Source organism: Elaeis guineensis, chromosome 6 (genome assembly GCF_000442705.2).
Source record: "Elaeis guineensis isolate ETL-2024a chromosome 6, EG11, whole genome shotgun sequence".
NCBI classification, from domain to species: Eukaryota; Viridiplantae; Streptophyta; class Magnoliopsida; order Arecales; family Arecaceae; genus Elaeis; species Elaeis guineensis.
Genome location: NC_025998.2, coordinates 27640528 through 27656416, shown reverse-complemented (window position 1 = coordinate 27656416; position 15889 = coordinate 27640528). Strand labels below are relative to the sequence as shown.

Sequence of the window (15889 nt, the reverse complement as noted above, 5' to 3'; positions counted from 1 at the left end):
ATTATTTAAATCAAATATTTAATAATGTTATTTATAAGTTGAATTCAGAAAACCTAATTACGGAGATAAAATCATTCAAACAAGCCCGAGTTCTACGTTGTATCACTACCCCGTCCTCGATCCTGCATGCTATATCCCAGCATGAAAAAGGGCCTCCCAGCCGTCTGATCCCCATCACTCCCCACAACACAAACGCTCTATGTCGCTTAGCCTGGTCAACCAGTTTAAGAGGTCCACCTTTCCTCCCAACGAGGCGTTTTAGACTTCACGGTCCCCTCTTTGGGTTGGCATCCAGTCTCCATTGACCGATCATGTTATCATCTCCGTCTCTGTGAGTTCCCCCACAACCATAGCATCAATTCGCTATGTTCCCTTCTCTCTCCTCCTGTTCCTCTCCCTTCCTGCGATGCCTTCTACTCTTCTTCCTCCTCCTCAACCATTCCTCTCCAGCCACCGCCGGTCTCCTCGGCCAAATATGCGGCAAGACCGGCAAGTACACCACCAACAGCACCTACGCTTCCAACCTCAACCTCCTCCTCACCTCCCTCGACTCCAACACTTCCCTCTTCGGTGGCTTCTCCAAAGCCACCATCGGTCAGATCCCCAACCGAATCTACGGTCTCGCCCTCTGCCGGGGCGACACGGACGCCTCCGTCTGCCGCTCCTGTCTCGACACCGCCATCCAGGACGCCCCTAATCTCTGCCCCTACGCCAAAGGCACCATCATCTGGTACGACCACTGCCTCCTCCACTACTCCAACCAGCTCTTCCTCTCGACCATTGACACCTCGAACGAGATCTTCATGTATAACATCTACAAGATAACCGATCCCAGCCGGTTCGACAAGCTTCTCGACGTGCTCATGGGCAGGATAGCCGACTGGGCTGCCTATAATTCGACCAAGATGTTCGCGACCGGGGAGATGATGAACTCCACCAACCCTCCTTTTCCGACGATATATGGGCTGGCGCAGTGCACTCGGGACCTGTCAAGGAGCCAGTGCCGGCAGTGCCTCAGCGGCATCCTGGACCCGAGACCCTCCATTTTTGAGGGGAAGAGGGGAGCGAGGGTGCTTGGAGGGAGCTGCAATTATCGGTATGAGATATACCCCTTCTATTTAGGGGCATCGACGCTAAGGCTTCAGTCCCCGCTAGAGACCGCACCGCCACCGGTAACCATGGCGCCTCCCCTTATTACTCCAGCCGGAAAGGAAGGTAGTGGGGATAAGATTGTTATTTCTAGCGCCAGCGATCTTAGTTATAATAGCCTAGAGTTCAGTTTATGAACTACCTATCCGTTCTTGGTTTAAGAAGAATGCAAATAGATCAGTCTTTCCGGGTCTACTATTTAATATCTCATCTATTCTTATCTATTTATTTTCCTTGCAATTTGAGTTGGTAAACGCGTGTTTCTACATAATTTAGTTAATATGATTGATTTTGCCCTTGCCTGTTTTCTATTGTTTGCAAAGATAAAAATTTGGAATTCTGACTGCCAGCAAAACAAATTTAGAACATGTTTCGTCATTTATTGAGATGTTTAGATTCAACATGTGTTACAGCTGAAACTTTGTCTGTTCTTCGCTCCACCAAATGTGTGTTTCATGGGCTTATTTGTTTCTAATAAAGCAAACTTTGATTATTTATAATGAAATTTCTTACATCAATTTTGGTCTCCTTCAATTCCTTGGCAGTTTTCTGAATCTTTGGTCACATAATTATTCTGAAAATATTACATGTAACCTTTCAATATTTTTATTAGGATTCAAGCTTCTGAAATGTTTCCTATTCAGTGGGTCGTCGCGTGCTTGACTTGAGCCTCTCCCATGGCCCACAAATGGCGACTTTTCCCTCTAGCATCTAGCCCACCTGAAAACGATGCGCCTGCCCTCTTTCTCGAAAGTGCGGTATCGGTCCGTCATCAATCTATCAATAACAAATTACTTCCGGTAAATAAAACTAGGCCTAGATGAGATGAGGGACAAATCTTCTCAGCAGTACCATTTTGAGACATTTAGCTCAACAATACCTTGGTAACTAATATTAGCTGAGCTCAAATATAAACCATAAATACGAGTCAAGACGATTGAAATCTACCGCACCCTCACAGCTGTCTTTTTTCTTTGGTCCCACATACTTTAGTAGCATCGTAAACTGCCAAGAAATGGCACTATCCACTAGATTAAAATATTAGCACGTTAGGTGAAAACTGGGTCTTCTTTTCCAACTGCTTTTCCTCTCATGAGTTCAGGTTCTTGCGACATCACAGTAGAAATGGAAGACAATAATTGTGTACAAAAACGAGCGCATGGATAAAGAGAAAAGGGCCTATTTTTAATGGGCCTACAACCAACAAGCTATCTCAGTCTCCTCCCTGAACTGGAGGGAGCAAAACACATTAGATAAAACTTTCAGATATCGTGTCTGAATCTAGAGAGCAACCACTTAATCCCTCATGGTTCCGGAGATCACTTAACCCTGTAAGGAAGGAATAAAAAGGAAAAGCAACCAAGGCCCTAAAAAACTGAAATTCTGAAGAATAAGAATCTCAGGTGTTTGCGTATTAAACCTTAGAGAATTCTCCTTTGTTATGGATTAATCTAGAAATACATAAATTCTTGGTTGATCATGAATAAAATTTGAAGTGTCGAGTGACTTAAAGTAACAGTAAAAATCAATTTTTCCTTGTTGACCTGCAGTATATAAAGGTAACAATTGTATGTAAGCAACACAGCTAGGCATTATGATAAGTGCTGAAATATACAAGTGTTATTTCCGCAAACCGGCCAAAAAGCAGCCTTCTTTTTCTTTAAGTATTGAAGGGTATGCCAACTACCACCAGTTTATTCTTGTTTGATCTACTAATAGTTCGCACTATCATGAGTACACCAAATTAACACTCCCATAGGATCACTTTCTGATTACTAATCTTGGGGCAGAAAATAAAACACTTGGATTCTTCTTAAAAGGTTATCCTTCTTGAAACTGTATTTCTGCTTCACACCTGATCCACTTCCCGGGGTACTCAAGTCAGCAAGCTTGCAAAATAAGAACCATATGTTTTATAGAGTAATTGTTAATAAAATGTTTCCCACAATCCATTGGCCTTAATTTCCATCAATGTCACAAACATTTATAAAACACCACAATGATGCACTAATATGGTGTATGTCTTAACCAACAGCTCCATGTTTCAATCTCATCAATGTGTCATGTTGATATAGAAATACAGACAAAATCGGTCATTTGCTGATGCAGGAAAGGAGACAAATGTCACAGATATGGTCCTTGCTATTGCTATACCTCTAGTAGCTGCATTCCTGCTGATCTCCACAATTTGCATTTGCTTCTGGAGGAGGAAGCCAGTTGTAAAATTACCTTGTAAGTAACCCATGAATTAAGTGCTTTCTTTACACAAAACATCCAGCTCTTTTCTTTACATTTTTTTTAGAGAACTTCATTAAGATCTACCAAGTTGGAAAAGGATGAAATATTAGGTGAAGTTACTGCAGGAGTTAGACCAGAAAAGTTTACTATAAGCAATAAGTAATGTGCTGCTTGATTATTGATTTCAATGGCCATCAATGAGCCTGTAAAACCAGGTCCAGGAGCCCACAAGTCATCTCTTTGAGGGGCAATGACCTATTAACTGTTCTTGATCTCGAGCAGACTTGGTTTAATTGAGCAAAATTATTTTTGGAATTCTTTACTCCAATTATCTCATCTGGTTATCCTTATTCCTTACATAAGATTCAGTAAGAAAATGTTTGACGATAGTTTCAAAATTCTGTGCTCTTTCAGTAGATGGGACTAGCCTAGAGGAGCTTGCAAGTGCCAAGTCTTTATTACTTGATTCATCTACACTACGAGTTGCGGCAGCTAACTTCCCCGAAGAGAACAAACTTGGAGAAGGTGGCTTTGGTGTCTAAAAGGTATGATGAAAGCCTATTGTGTAAACTTCTCAAAATCTAATCTTAATAGAACTGTCCTCCAAAATAAAGATTTGTTGCATGTAGTTTTTATTTTTTTATCCTGATTAGTTCTATTTCTATCTTTAAGTTTTCTGGTTATAGATATTTCCTGTTAATCTTATAATTCTGTATAGGGACTACTACCTGTTGGACGAGAAATAGCGGTGAAGAGGCTGTCAATGATTTCAGCACAGGGATTTAGAGAGCCGAGAAATGAGCTAATTTTAGTTGCTAAGCTCCAGCATAGGAATCTTGCAAGGCTTCTGGGCGTTTGCTTGGAAAAACAAGAGAAGTTGCTTGTTTATGAATGTGCGCCTAACAGATGCCTGGATACCATTCTCTTTGCTATAATTTCATCTCCCAAAAAAATCTGACTGACCCCCAATAGGAACTTGTGCAGTGACCATAATATAGTAGAGCTATAATTAATATCAATACTGAACCTATTATTTGATGTTTGTTTATATGTAGGTTCTCATCTTCGAACTAAACCTAGAATTTGCATTTCTAGCTTAACCATTCTTGTTAGTTTGGAAGAAAACAAATGTCGGATCATACTTACATTCAACCAAGCCATAAAAGCTACCTGTTTCATATGCACTAATATATCTCATAAGACAACAAACCACAAGATATATTGGTATTCTTAGAAGATTGCTTTGTAAGTCATGTATTATTTATTCATGTATGAAATCTGACAAAAATAGAACACAAGGCAACATGTTCCCAAGCAGAACATGCAACTTTGGAGGTGTGAAATCTGAAACTAATATTCTCAGTTCCTCATTGATGCTTTCTTTCTGACCACATTTTTGGAGGTGTAACTAATACCATAGACTCTAAGACGACAGCCTTTTCTAGAAGAAATCTAACCAATCTCATCACATCTTTGCACCCTTTAAAATTCCTGATCCTGATCACTTCTTTGAGTTGCTTAAAAACCACATCTAATGGCTCCAACTTTAGAGATAAGCTATCAAAGATATCTGGCCAGCCCATGAAATTATTATAGTTGCTCCAAAACTCCAGTCGTCACTTACTATGTTGAATGTGTCTTCGAAGACTCGTTTATTTACATATCATCAGAACATGCATTTTATCTCTTCAATCCATATGAGGTGCTCTGAACCTGAGCACAAATGCACTGAGCTCTATCAGATCTCTCACAAGTTAAGATTCTCATGTGTGCGCAGCAACTTTATGGGTATTTCATATCCAAAATATTGCCCATAGCTTTCTAATGGGTCTGATTCTCTGATTTGATATAATTAGTACTTAGTTTCTCTGTTTTAATCAGAAGATCACTCTATATGAAGGGAAATGATTAAGGTGATCTAGAATGTGGCACTGATCTTGCTAGAGAAGATACTGATGGTCCATTTATAATCCTCCAAGAAAAGCTTTTGCAGTGTGGGAAATGGCTCTAGTATTGGAATTCACAATTAGCAACCATGATTATCAACTAATACAGATTGCTTATAAAAGCACTTAAGCACATCAAAATTTCAAATGCCATCAGATAGATAATCCTATGTGCACTACCTATAATCCCTGAACTGCATTTTGGAAATGAGCATTATTGGCAGAAAAAAGCCTAGGGCATTAGCAATGTTGTCACGGATAGCACCACCCACCAATTAGGAAATTGGTGCAAGTCAATTGTCACTTAGAGGTCAGAGTTAAAAGCTTATAAGTTGCCAAATAACTGGATTTCCGAAGAACTCTAATATTTTCTACTTTTGTAGCACTATATGGGAACATTCATTCTTCAGAGTCTTTCAAGGCCATTATTTAAGTTTTCACAGCAATTTCTTGAGAAAGGAAATAATCCCATCTTCTGATTTTTTGTTTCTTATATTGCAGCCTCATCTTCTCTTGCAAACCTATCTACAATTAATCAACTGGAATTTTTGTTCCTTCATTACGCCCTTTTTTCAAATAATATACAAAGTGTGAAATTTGATTGTTGTCTCCATTCTAAAATGTTGGTGATGGTTCTCCTGTATCAACTAGATTATGATGCTTCTTAAGCAAAAGATCATGGCTTTAGATAAAATGTACCGGTAATAGCAATAAACTAAAATTAATGTTAGCTGTTTTTTAGTAGAAAATTAATATTAGCTGTTTCCCAACAAAAAAAAAAAAAAAAGCTGGGAAGAGGAGGAGGAATCAAAACTTGCATCACAAAGCACTACTGATTTAGGAACTAATATGACCTATAACAACAGCTAAAAGGATGCAAGTTACAAGACCGCATCGAGCTCAAACCCTAACCCTAGCACTTACCTCTGATATCAGGATGATCTAAAAAGAGGGAACTTTTATATCCAACTCTAAACCCGACATATTCCTCTCACAAATTATCATCATCTTTGTTATAAAAAGAGGATAAAGAAGGGGAGAAAACAACCTCATAGGTTCCGGTGTTCAAGTAGATGGAGGGGATGCCCCAGGGCGTCATGGTGACATCTCGATCCCTTCTCGTCTGGTTCTAGGGCTTTGGATTTGGTTAGAGTGGCAATGCTGATGCTGTCGCCATCGCGGCGGAGGAAGGGGAGGAGGACGAAATGGGATAAAGGGCGAGGGATCTAATTATAATCTTCGCAACACTCTGTGGTACTCGCAATGCACCGCACGGTACGGTGCATCGCGTGCACCATCTATCGCACGATGGATGGCTGCACGCAGCCGCACACAGCGTGCACCTCATGGCCTGCATCCATGCGCAGCCGTCCATCGTATGATGGATGGTGCGCGGGATGCACCGCATAGAGTCCGCACTAATCTTTTGTATAAGAACGGATGCCTGATTAATTTCTCTTATATTTGGGGTTTGAACCAATGCCGGCATGCCGTTTGTAGAGATCATTTCAAATACTTGACCAGTGAAAAGAGAAAAAGAAAGAAAGAATTGGGGTAAAATATCATTTAATACAAGACCTATATTTAATTTTTGGATAAAAATAAATGACATTTTTTTTATTTTATATTGATTTGCAAATGCCCCATATATCTCAAATTACCATAATATCATTCCTACATTTTTTAATTTATTACAATGTCCCTCACTGGCTGCTTAATTTGGGTAGAGCTCGTCACTGGCACCTATATGGCAAAATATTTAGAGTTAGATGATTGATGTGGATTTGCTGAGTCATTTTAAAATGGAATAGAATATGACGTGGACTCCAAAATGTTAAAAAATCAAAATATCCAGGTCTTAACCTTAACCCCATCTCCTCCCTCAATCCTTCTCCTTAAGACAGCCATACAACCCCTACCGGCAACCCCCCGGCCACTGGTGCTGCGGCCCCCATCCCCCCGACTGCTGCCGCCCCCACCTCTATGCTCCTCTCCTTCTCTCTTCATCTTCTTTTCCTTCTCCCTCTCTTTCCTCCTCTTTCTCTCTCTCCTTTCTTCTCTTTACCCTCTCTTTCCAAAAAAATCAAATGTTGGTTGATGATAATACTGAACTGGTTTTGAATTCTATCCCTGAATGGAATTTTTGTCCATTTTTATTGGGTGTTTCTATTCTTTTATGTTTTTAATGGCATTTCTGTGGCTTCTATTTGAGAACATTGGACTCTTTGGAGATGGAAATTGGTTGAGGATGGAAAATAGGGTGATTAAAGGAAAAAAGATTAGAACTTTTTGGTTTTTTCTGTTGAATTTGGCGATGTTTATATATCCTTCATTGATTCCTAAACTCTAAGATGACATGAAAAAAGATTGGTTTTCAAAGGATTTTGCTACGAACTCAGAACTTCATCTTGTACTTATTACTTTTAATTTGGTAGTTGTTATCTATGAAGACAAATTTAACTTGGTCAGATTTTAATTCAACTTTGTTGTTTTAATTGTTTCTTTTTTCTTGCTGCAATGGGTTTATTTGCAGGGGCAGTGACTGGTGGTTTGATAGGCCTAGCAATGGAGGGCGGTGTATTCTGGGGGATTGGAGTTCGAGCTATTTCTGGAGCTCTTTTCTCAATGGAGATTATTAAAAAATCTGTCACTCTGTGGCATTCCAATGAATCAAGAATCTTAAGTGTTTTGTATATGATAAGTGGAAAACATTGGAAACAAACTCTGGAATTGAGAGATAATATCTCAAACAACTTCACATATGCTTGTAACTAGTAATCCTCTTGAAGTGGAAGCTACTTGTTTATAGACTTGAAAGATCCTTTAGCTTCCTTAAAGCCAATGTTATACTTTTCTTGCGTTGTTTTATATTTTAATCCTCATATTTTTTGAACTACAATATGCAAGATATTTGAATGGGAAACTTGATGCATGTCAAATAATGAAGTAATGTGTTTTTTGTTTGAAAGGAATAAAGCTTTCATTATAATAGTTACTACAATTTGATACCTTGATGTTTTCAGATTGACATACTCTATAGTCTTGAGTGGAAAGCTTGTTCACAAGAAGGTCGATCCAGCAGTGCGGAGTCAGTATCAAATTTAGGCAACTTAAATTTTGCCAAATTGAAGGGAAACAGCAGCATGTATTATGGTATCTATGTCATATTGAGCGGATGAGTACGGTGAACTCACCCTTCAGGGAGGCTCTCGATATTTCTGAAACTGGGGTTGTGCAAGGCATGGCAAAGGCTTCTGTTGACAGGCTCCCTAAGATCAAAATCGCAATGGAGAACAATGGGGATGCCTCCGGGGGAGAGAATTGGGTGTGTTGTTGGCCCTCCTATCAGATCCTTGGGATATCGCATTGGTTTTTATGGGTAGAGAATTGGGGGTGCTGTCTGCCTACAGGTTGGCCCTCCTGTCAGATCCTTAGGATATCGCCCCCACCCCTGCCTTCAGCTTGGCCCTCCTGTTCAAAAGCAAAGCTCTGTTCAGCACTCTATTTTGGAAAGAGTGTAATAATGAAAAGCTTTCATTAGTGCTCTTCATCTTCTTCACTCAAGTTTTAGAAGGAGAGGGGGAAGAGAAGAGACTTGGAGAACAAAAGAGAAGGTGAGGGAAAAAATTAAAAACAAAGAGACAAGGATAAGGGTGGGGGTGGGGGGGGCCTGAGGATGTGTCACATCCTGAATCCAACATGTGGGTCGGCTATATGATGGCCACATACTTTTAAGGAAAGTCCTAAAGAATACACAAGATCTGTAAAATTCTTTACGATCTTAACATCCCATGAATACTATCGATCTCAATACATAATAAATAATTTTATATTAATAAATATTAACCTTGTACATTTTATAAAATTTGATCATCCTACCATCGCTGATGGTGCTCTATCTAATTGATCATTTCAATCATGATTCCAACTGTAGCAAAATGCATATATTCTGTATCTCTGGAAAAAAGAAAGAGGAGGAAGAGGGATGGTAAGCTTTACAATCCAGTAAAAATCTCGACACATCCGTACCAGTATAATAATATAATTTGAAAATAACAATAAGTATAAAGTATAAAATCTCATATTAAATAATCAGAATAATGCAAACATCTATATAAATATATATCAAATATTTATCTTATCAAAAAAAATATGTCATTATATACCAATAAGTAAAATCTTTTGTTCAGTATTAGTTTTATATTTTGTCATCTGTTTCTCTTATCACAATTTTAGATTTTTTTTTTTGGCTTGAAACTAATCAAGATCATGCTTTAATCTTGGTCTGACCAAAATTCCACGCGTAAGCTCGTGAGGGCTGTCTCAGACATAAGCTCCTAGCAGACGGTCCAAAGCATGAGCTTCTGACTGACTATCTCATGTATAAATCCATGGGGGCTATCTCAGGTATGAGCTCCTAACGGACTGTCTCAGGCATGAGATCCTAACCGGCCGTCTCATGTATAAGCTCGTAGAAGCTGTCCTAGATAAAAACCCTTGATAGATTTTTTTCAGATATAAGCTTCTTGCCGGCTGACATAAGCATAAGCTCTTAAAGATTGTCCCAAGCAAATGCTCCTAGCGGGCTGTCCCATGAGGAGGCTTGTCCAAACCATATCTTTTCCATCCATTTATTTCATATTGATTTCATCAAATCAATCCAATTTATAGTTTGATCAAAATAAGTATATCATACCTATATAATCATATCATCAATTACTGATGTACATATATAGTCAACACATAATGTACTCATTTTGAAAAATCATACAAGAAGCAATAGCATCTCAAACATAATAAATCCATCAACATAAATCCAATGATACAAATCCAATGATAAAAGTAGTATATGTAATGATGATCATGTACAGGAATTCTTACCTTTATTGTCAATCAAATCTAATTATAGTGTCATCAATCCACGCTTAGCATGTCAAATCTATCACTATGATTCCAGCTCGTCCTCAATCAATTATCAGTATAATAAATAATAAATTATTATTAGATTTTTATTTAATTCTTAATTTACTCTTAATCACAAATTTTTCGATTCTATCTATAACCTGACTAATTAAGAAATAAGAATTTAGGATCTACCTTGATTTAGGGTTAGAGTGTCAATGCCCTTGCTTAATATCCTTGTTTGATCGATCTTATCTGTTGGGCATAAAATACCCTCGGCCGAAGTTCTTGGCAGGGTCGACCCTCGCGAGTCTCTTCCGACTTTCAACAACTGTTGGTGAGCTCCCGTCGCTCCGCCCGGACTCCTACGGCAGCCGGACTCCGTCCACAAACTTCTACAGCAAGAAAGACTCCGCCCGGACTCCTACGGAAGCCGGACTCCGTCCACGACTTCTACAGCAAGGAAGACTCTGCCCGGACTCCTACGGGAGTCGGGCTCCGTCCACAGTTTCTGCAGCAAGGAAGACTCCGCCCGGACTCCTACGGGAGCCGGGCTCCGTCCACGACTTCTACAGCAAGGAAGACTCCGTCCAGACTCCTACGGGAGCGGGCTCCGTCCACAGTTTCTGCAACAAGGAAGACTCCGCCCAGACTCCTACGGGAGCCGGGCTCCGTCCATGACTTCTACAGCAAGGAAGACTCTGTCCGGACTCCTACAGGAGCCGGACTCCGTCCATGACTTCTACAGTAAGGAAGACTCCGCCCGGACTCCTACGGGAGCCGGGCTCCGTCCACAGTTTCTGCAGCAAGGAAGACTCCGCCCGGACTCCTACGGGAGCCGGGCTCCGTCCACGACTTCTACAGCAAGGAAGACTCCGCCCGGACTCCTACGGGAGCCGGGCTCCATCCACAATTTCTGCAGCAAGGAAGACTCCGCCCGGACTCCTACGGGAGTCGGGCTCCGTCCACGACTTCTACAACAAGGAAGACTCCGCCCGGACTCCTACGCGAGCCGGACTCCGTCCACGACTTCTACAGCAAAGAAGACTCCGTCCGGACTCCTACGGGAGCCGGGCTCCGTCCACAGTTTCTGCAGCAAAGAAGACTCCGCCCGGACTCCTACGGGAGCCGGGCTCCGTCCACGACTTCTACAGCAAGGAAGACTCCGCCCGGACTCCTACGAAAGTCGGGCTCCATCCACAGTTTCTGCAGCAAGGAAGACTCCGTCCGGACTCCTACGGGAGCCGGGCTCCGTCCACGACTTCAACAGCAAGGAAGACTTCGCCCAGACTCCTACGGGAGCCGGACTCCGTCCACGACTTCTACAGCAAGGAAGACTCCATCCGGACTCCTACGGAAGCCGGACTCCGTCCACGACTTCTACAGCAAGGAAGACTCCGCCCGGACTCCTACGGAGCCAGGCTCCGTCCATGACTTCTACAGCAAGGAAGACTCCGCTCGGACTCCTACGGGAGCCGGGATCCGTCCACAGTTCTGCAACAAGGAAGACTCCGCCCGGACTCCTACGGGAGCCGGGCTCCATCCACGACTTCTACAGCAAGGAAGACTCCGCCCGGACTCCTACGGGAGCCGGGCTCCATCCACAGTTTCTGCAGCAAGGAAGACTCCGCCCGGACTCCTACGGGAGTCGGGCTCTGTCCACGACTTCTACAGCAAGGAAGACTCCGCCCGGACACCTACAGGAGCCGGACTCCATCCACGACTTCTACAGCAAGGAAGACTCCGCCCGGACTCCTACGGAAGCCGGACTCTGTCCACGACTTCTACAGCAAGGAAGACTCCGCCCGGACTCCTACGGGAGCCGGGCTCCGTCTATAGTTTTTGCAGCAAGGAAGACTCCGCCCGGACTCCTACGGGAGCCGGGCTCCGTCCACGACTTCTACAGCAAGGAAGACTCCGCCCGGACTCCTATGGGAGCCGGGCTCCGTCCACAGTTTCTGTAACAAGGAAGACTCCGCCCGGACTCCTACGGGAGCCGGGCTCCGTCGACGACTTCTACAGCAAGGAAGACTCCGCCCGGACTCCTACAGGAGCCGGACTCCGTCCACGACTTCTACAGCAAGGAAGACTCCGCCCGAACTCCTACGGGAGCCGGGCTCCGTCCACAGTTTCTGCAGCAAGGAAGACTCCGCCCGGACTCCTACGGGAGCCGGGCTCCGTCCATGACTTCTACAGCAAGGAAGACAACGCCCGGACTCCTACGGGAGCCGGGCTTCGTCCACAGTTTCTTCAGCAAGGAAGACTCTGCCCGGACTCCTACGGGAGCCTGGCTCCGTCCATGACTTGTATAGCAAGGAAGACTCCTCCCAGACTCCTACGGGAGCCGGACTCCATCCACGACTTCTACAGCACGGAAGACTCCGCCCGGACTCCTACGGGAGCCGGGCTCCGTTCACAGTTTCTGCAGCAAGGAAGACCGCCCCGACTCCTACAGGAGTCGGGCTCCGTCCATGACTTCTACAGCAAGGAAGACTCCGCTCGGACTCCTACGGGAGCCGGGCTCCGTCCACAGTTTCTGCAGCAAGGAAGACTCCACCCAGACTCCTACGGGAGCCGGGCTCCGTCCATGACTTCTACAGCAAGGAAGACTCCGCCCGGACTCCTACGGGAGTCCGACTCCATCCATGACTTCTACAGCAAGGAAGACTCCGCCCGGACTCCTACGGAAGCTGGACTCCGTCCACGACTTCTACAGCAAGGAAGACTCCGCCCGGACTCCTACGGGAGCCGGACTCCGTCCACGACTTCTACAGCAAGGAAGACTCCGCCCGGACTCCTACGGGAGCCGGGCTCCGTCCACGACTTCTACAGCAAGGAAGACTCCGCCCGGACTCCTACGGAGCCGGCTCCGTCCACAATTTCTGCAGCAAGGAAGACTCCGCCCGGACTCCTACGGGAGCCGGGCTCCGTCCACAGTTTCTGCAGCAAGGAAGACTCCGCCCGGACTCTATGGGAGCCGGGCTCCGTCCACGACTTCTACAGCAAGAAAGACTCCGCCCGGACTCCCACAGGATCCAGACTCCGTCCACGACTTCTACAGCAAGGAAGACTCAGCCCGGACTCCTACGGAAGCCAGACTCCGTCCACGACTTCTACAGCAAGGAAGACTCCGCCCGGACTCCTACGGGAGCCGGGCTCCGTCCACAGTTTCTGCAGCAAGGAAGACTCCGCCCGGACTCCTACGGGAGCTGGGCTCGATCCACGACTTCTACAGCAAGGAAGACTTCGCCCGGACTCCTACGGGAGCCGGGCTCCATCCATGTTGGAGTCCGGGCTCCGTCCACAGTTTCTACCACAAGGAAGACTCCGCCCGGACTCCTACGGGAGCCAGGTTCCATCCATGATTTCTGCAGCAAAGATGACTCCGCCCGGGCTCCTACGGGAGCCGGGCTCCATCCACAGTTTCTACAGCAAGGAAGACTCCGCCCAGACTCCTACGGGAGCCGGACTCCGCCTACGACCCCCAACTGCAAGAAGACTGCGTCCGGACTTTTACGAGAGTCAGACTCTGTCTTCTATCCCGACTGCGGGAAGGCCTCGTCCAAACTCCTACGGGTGCCGGACCTCGCTACCGACCCCAACCGAACTTCGGCCAACAAGTCTGGATCCCCTGACAAGCCACAGTAACGGACACCACTGCTCCACTCCTTGCGGCAGACCCTGCGTAGCCCCATTACTCCCTGACAGGCCGTATTAACGGCCACGACTCTGCTCCACTCCCTTTGATGGATTCTGTGCGAGTCCACCACTCTCTGACGAGTCACGACAGCAGACGCCGTTCCATTCCCCGTAACTGATTCCACGTGGCGAGCCACGGCGATAGCCACGATCCCACTCCACTACCCTCCGCAATAAATTCCTCCTGACTCTGGGCGGCCCACTACCAGACGGTTACAGGCGTCGCTATCAATTTGTTGCCCCCTCTGTCTATAAAAGGAAAACCCCAGATACGTTATTCTATAAGCTTTCGTTTTTACCTAAAAACTCTGCTAAAATTTTCGTTCGAGCACTCCATTCTTGTTGAGGCAGAGAACTGACTTGAGCGTCGGAGGGTCTTGTCGGAGCAACCCCACCTCCGGTTTAGACTTCTTTTGCAGGTTCCGACGGTGACCGCGACTCCCTCGACTCCAGCTTCTCCGACGCAAGCAGATTTTTGCACCAACAGGATTGGCGCTAGAGGAAGGGGTGTGTCTTCGCAGCATCCTTGTTCTTAAAGGAGCGCTCAACGGGACCACCCCCGGTCATCTTCTCCGGCACCCACTCCTCCTTTCCCCCACTGGATCCTCGCCCGATGCCTTCTCGCGAAGCATCCGCGTAGCTACCCACGGCCTCCGCAGCCATATCTCGGACCCCGTCTCGCCTCTGGTTTTCCAGGCCTCGCGCCCTCCGGCTATGGTTGCCGGCATGGAGTGGCCGGGCGATCGATCTCCGACGAATTTCGCCAACACCATCTCGGGAGGATCCCGGCAGGAAACGACCAACATACCGGCTGTATCCCCCAAGCGGCAAAAGACTGAAGAGCCCATAACCTTTACCGAAGAAGACACTCAGGGAGTCCAATTCCCTCATAACGATGCGGTCGTAGTTTCCTTGAATATAGCAAATTACGACGTCCGTCGCGTTCTTGTCGATAATGAAAGTTCGGCCGACATCTTGTTCTACGATTCCTTTTCAAGAATGTCCACTCTTGACAGCCATCTGAGGTCGATTAGCTCCCCTTTGGTAGGGTTTACCGGCGACGCCGTTCTGACGGAAGGAATAATAACTTTGACTGTGGCCGCAGGTCAATACCCAAGGCAATCCAGGCCCTGGTGAATTTCTTGGTGGTGAAAGCGCCATCCGCCTACAATGCAATCCTCGGCCGACCTGGCCTCAATGTTCTCCGAGCCATCGTATTGACCTACCATTTGAAGTTGAAGTTCCCCACCAACCAGGGGACCGGAGAGGTCCGGGGAGACCAAACCCTGGCCAGACACTGCTACAATATAGCCTTGCGAAGAAGCGATCAATCTGACTCCTACCCCATCGATGGACTGGATGCTCGCGATGACCTCACCGAAGAGAGGGGCGCCCCAATCGAAGATCTGGTACCAATCCCTTTGAACGACGGGAACGCGGAGCATGTAGCGATGATCGGCTCCAACCTAGGGGAGGAGGTGCGGACGCATCTCATTGATTTTCTACGAAGGAATGCGGACATTTTCGCTTGGGTTCCAGCAGACATGCGGAGATTGACACGAAAGTCATGGAGCATCATCTGGCCGTCGATCCACAGTATTGACCGACGAAAGAAAAAATCCAAAGTCATGCTCCGGAGAGGCAGAAGGCGATAGCCGAGGAAGTGAATAAGCTCCTTAAGGCCGGATTCATTAAGGAAGTCAATTATCCTGATTGGATTTCCAACGTTGTCCTGGTCAAAAAAGCAAACGGCAAGTGGAGGATGTGCATAGACTTCAAAAAGCTAAATAAGGCCTGTCCGAAGGACAGCTACCCCCTTCCCAGAATCGATCAACTGGTGGACGCGACCTCGGGCCATGAGCTCCTCACCTTCATGGACACGTTCTCCGGCTATAATCAAATTAGAATGGCGCCGGAAGACGAGGAAAAGATAGCTTTCATCACTAATCGTGGCC

At 45.5% G+C, this 15889-nt stretch overlaps 1 protein-coding gene across 2 annotated transcripts; it reads left to right on the top strand.

Annotated features, from left to right (window-relative positions):
- Nucleotides 1-263: 263 nt before the first annotated feature.
- On the top strand, nt 264-8201 carry LOC105034624 (antimicrobial ginkbilobin-2-like protein). 2 transcript variants are annotated; one of them, XM_073259412.1, is made up of 4 exons: nt 264-1215; nt 3259-3381; nt 3802-3932; nt 4106-4425. In XM_073259412.1, the coding sequence occupies exons 1-3, from the start codon at nt 366-368 to the stop codon at nt 3927-3929; spliced, it is 1101 nt and encodes a 366-aa protein (XP_073115513.1). In that variant the 5' UTR covers nt 264-365; the 3' UTR covers nt 3930-3932; nt 4106-4425. The 2 variants fall into 2 exon arrangements, with proteins under 2 accessions (XP_073115513.1, XP_010908140.1); XM_010909838.4 differs by lacking the exon at nt 4106-4425 and adding an exon at nt 7867-8201 and having other exon boundaries at nt 265-1215.
- The last annotated feature ends 7688 nt before the right edge of the window (nt 8202-15889 follow it).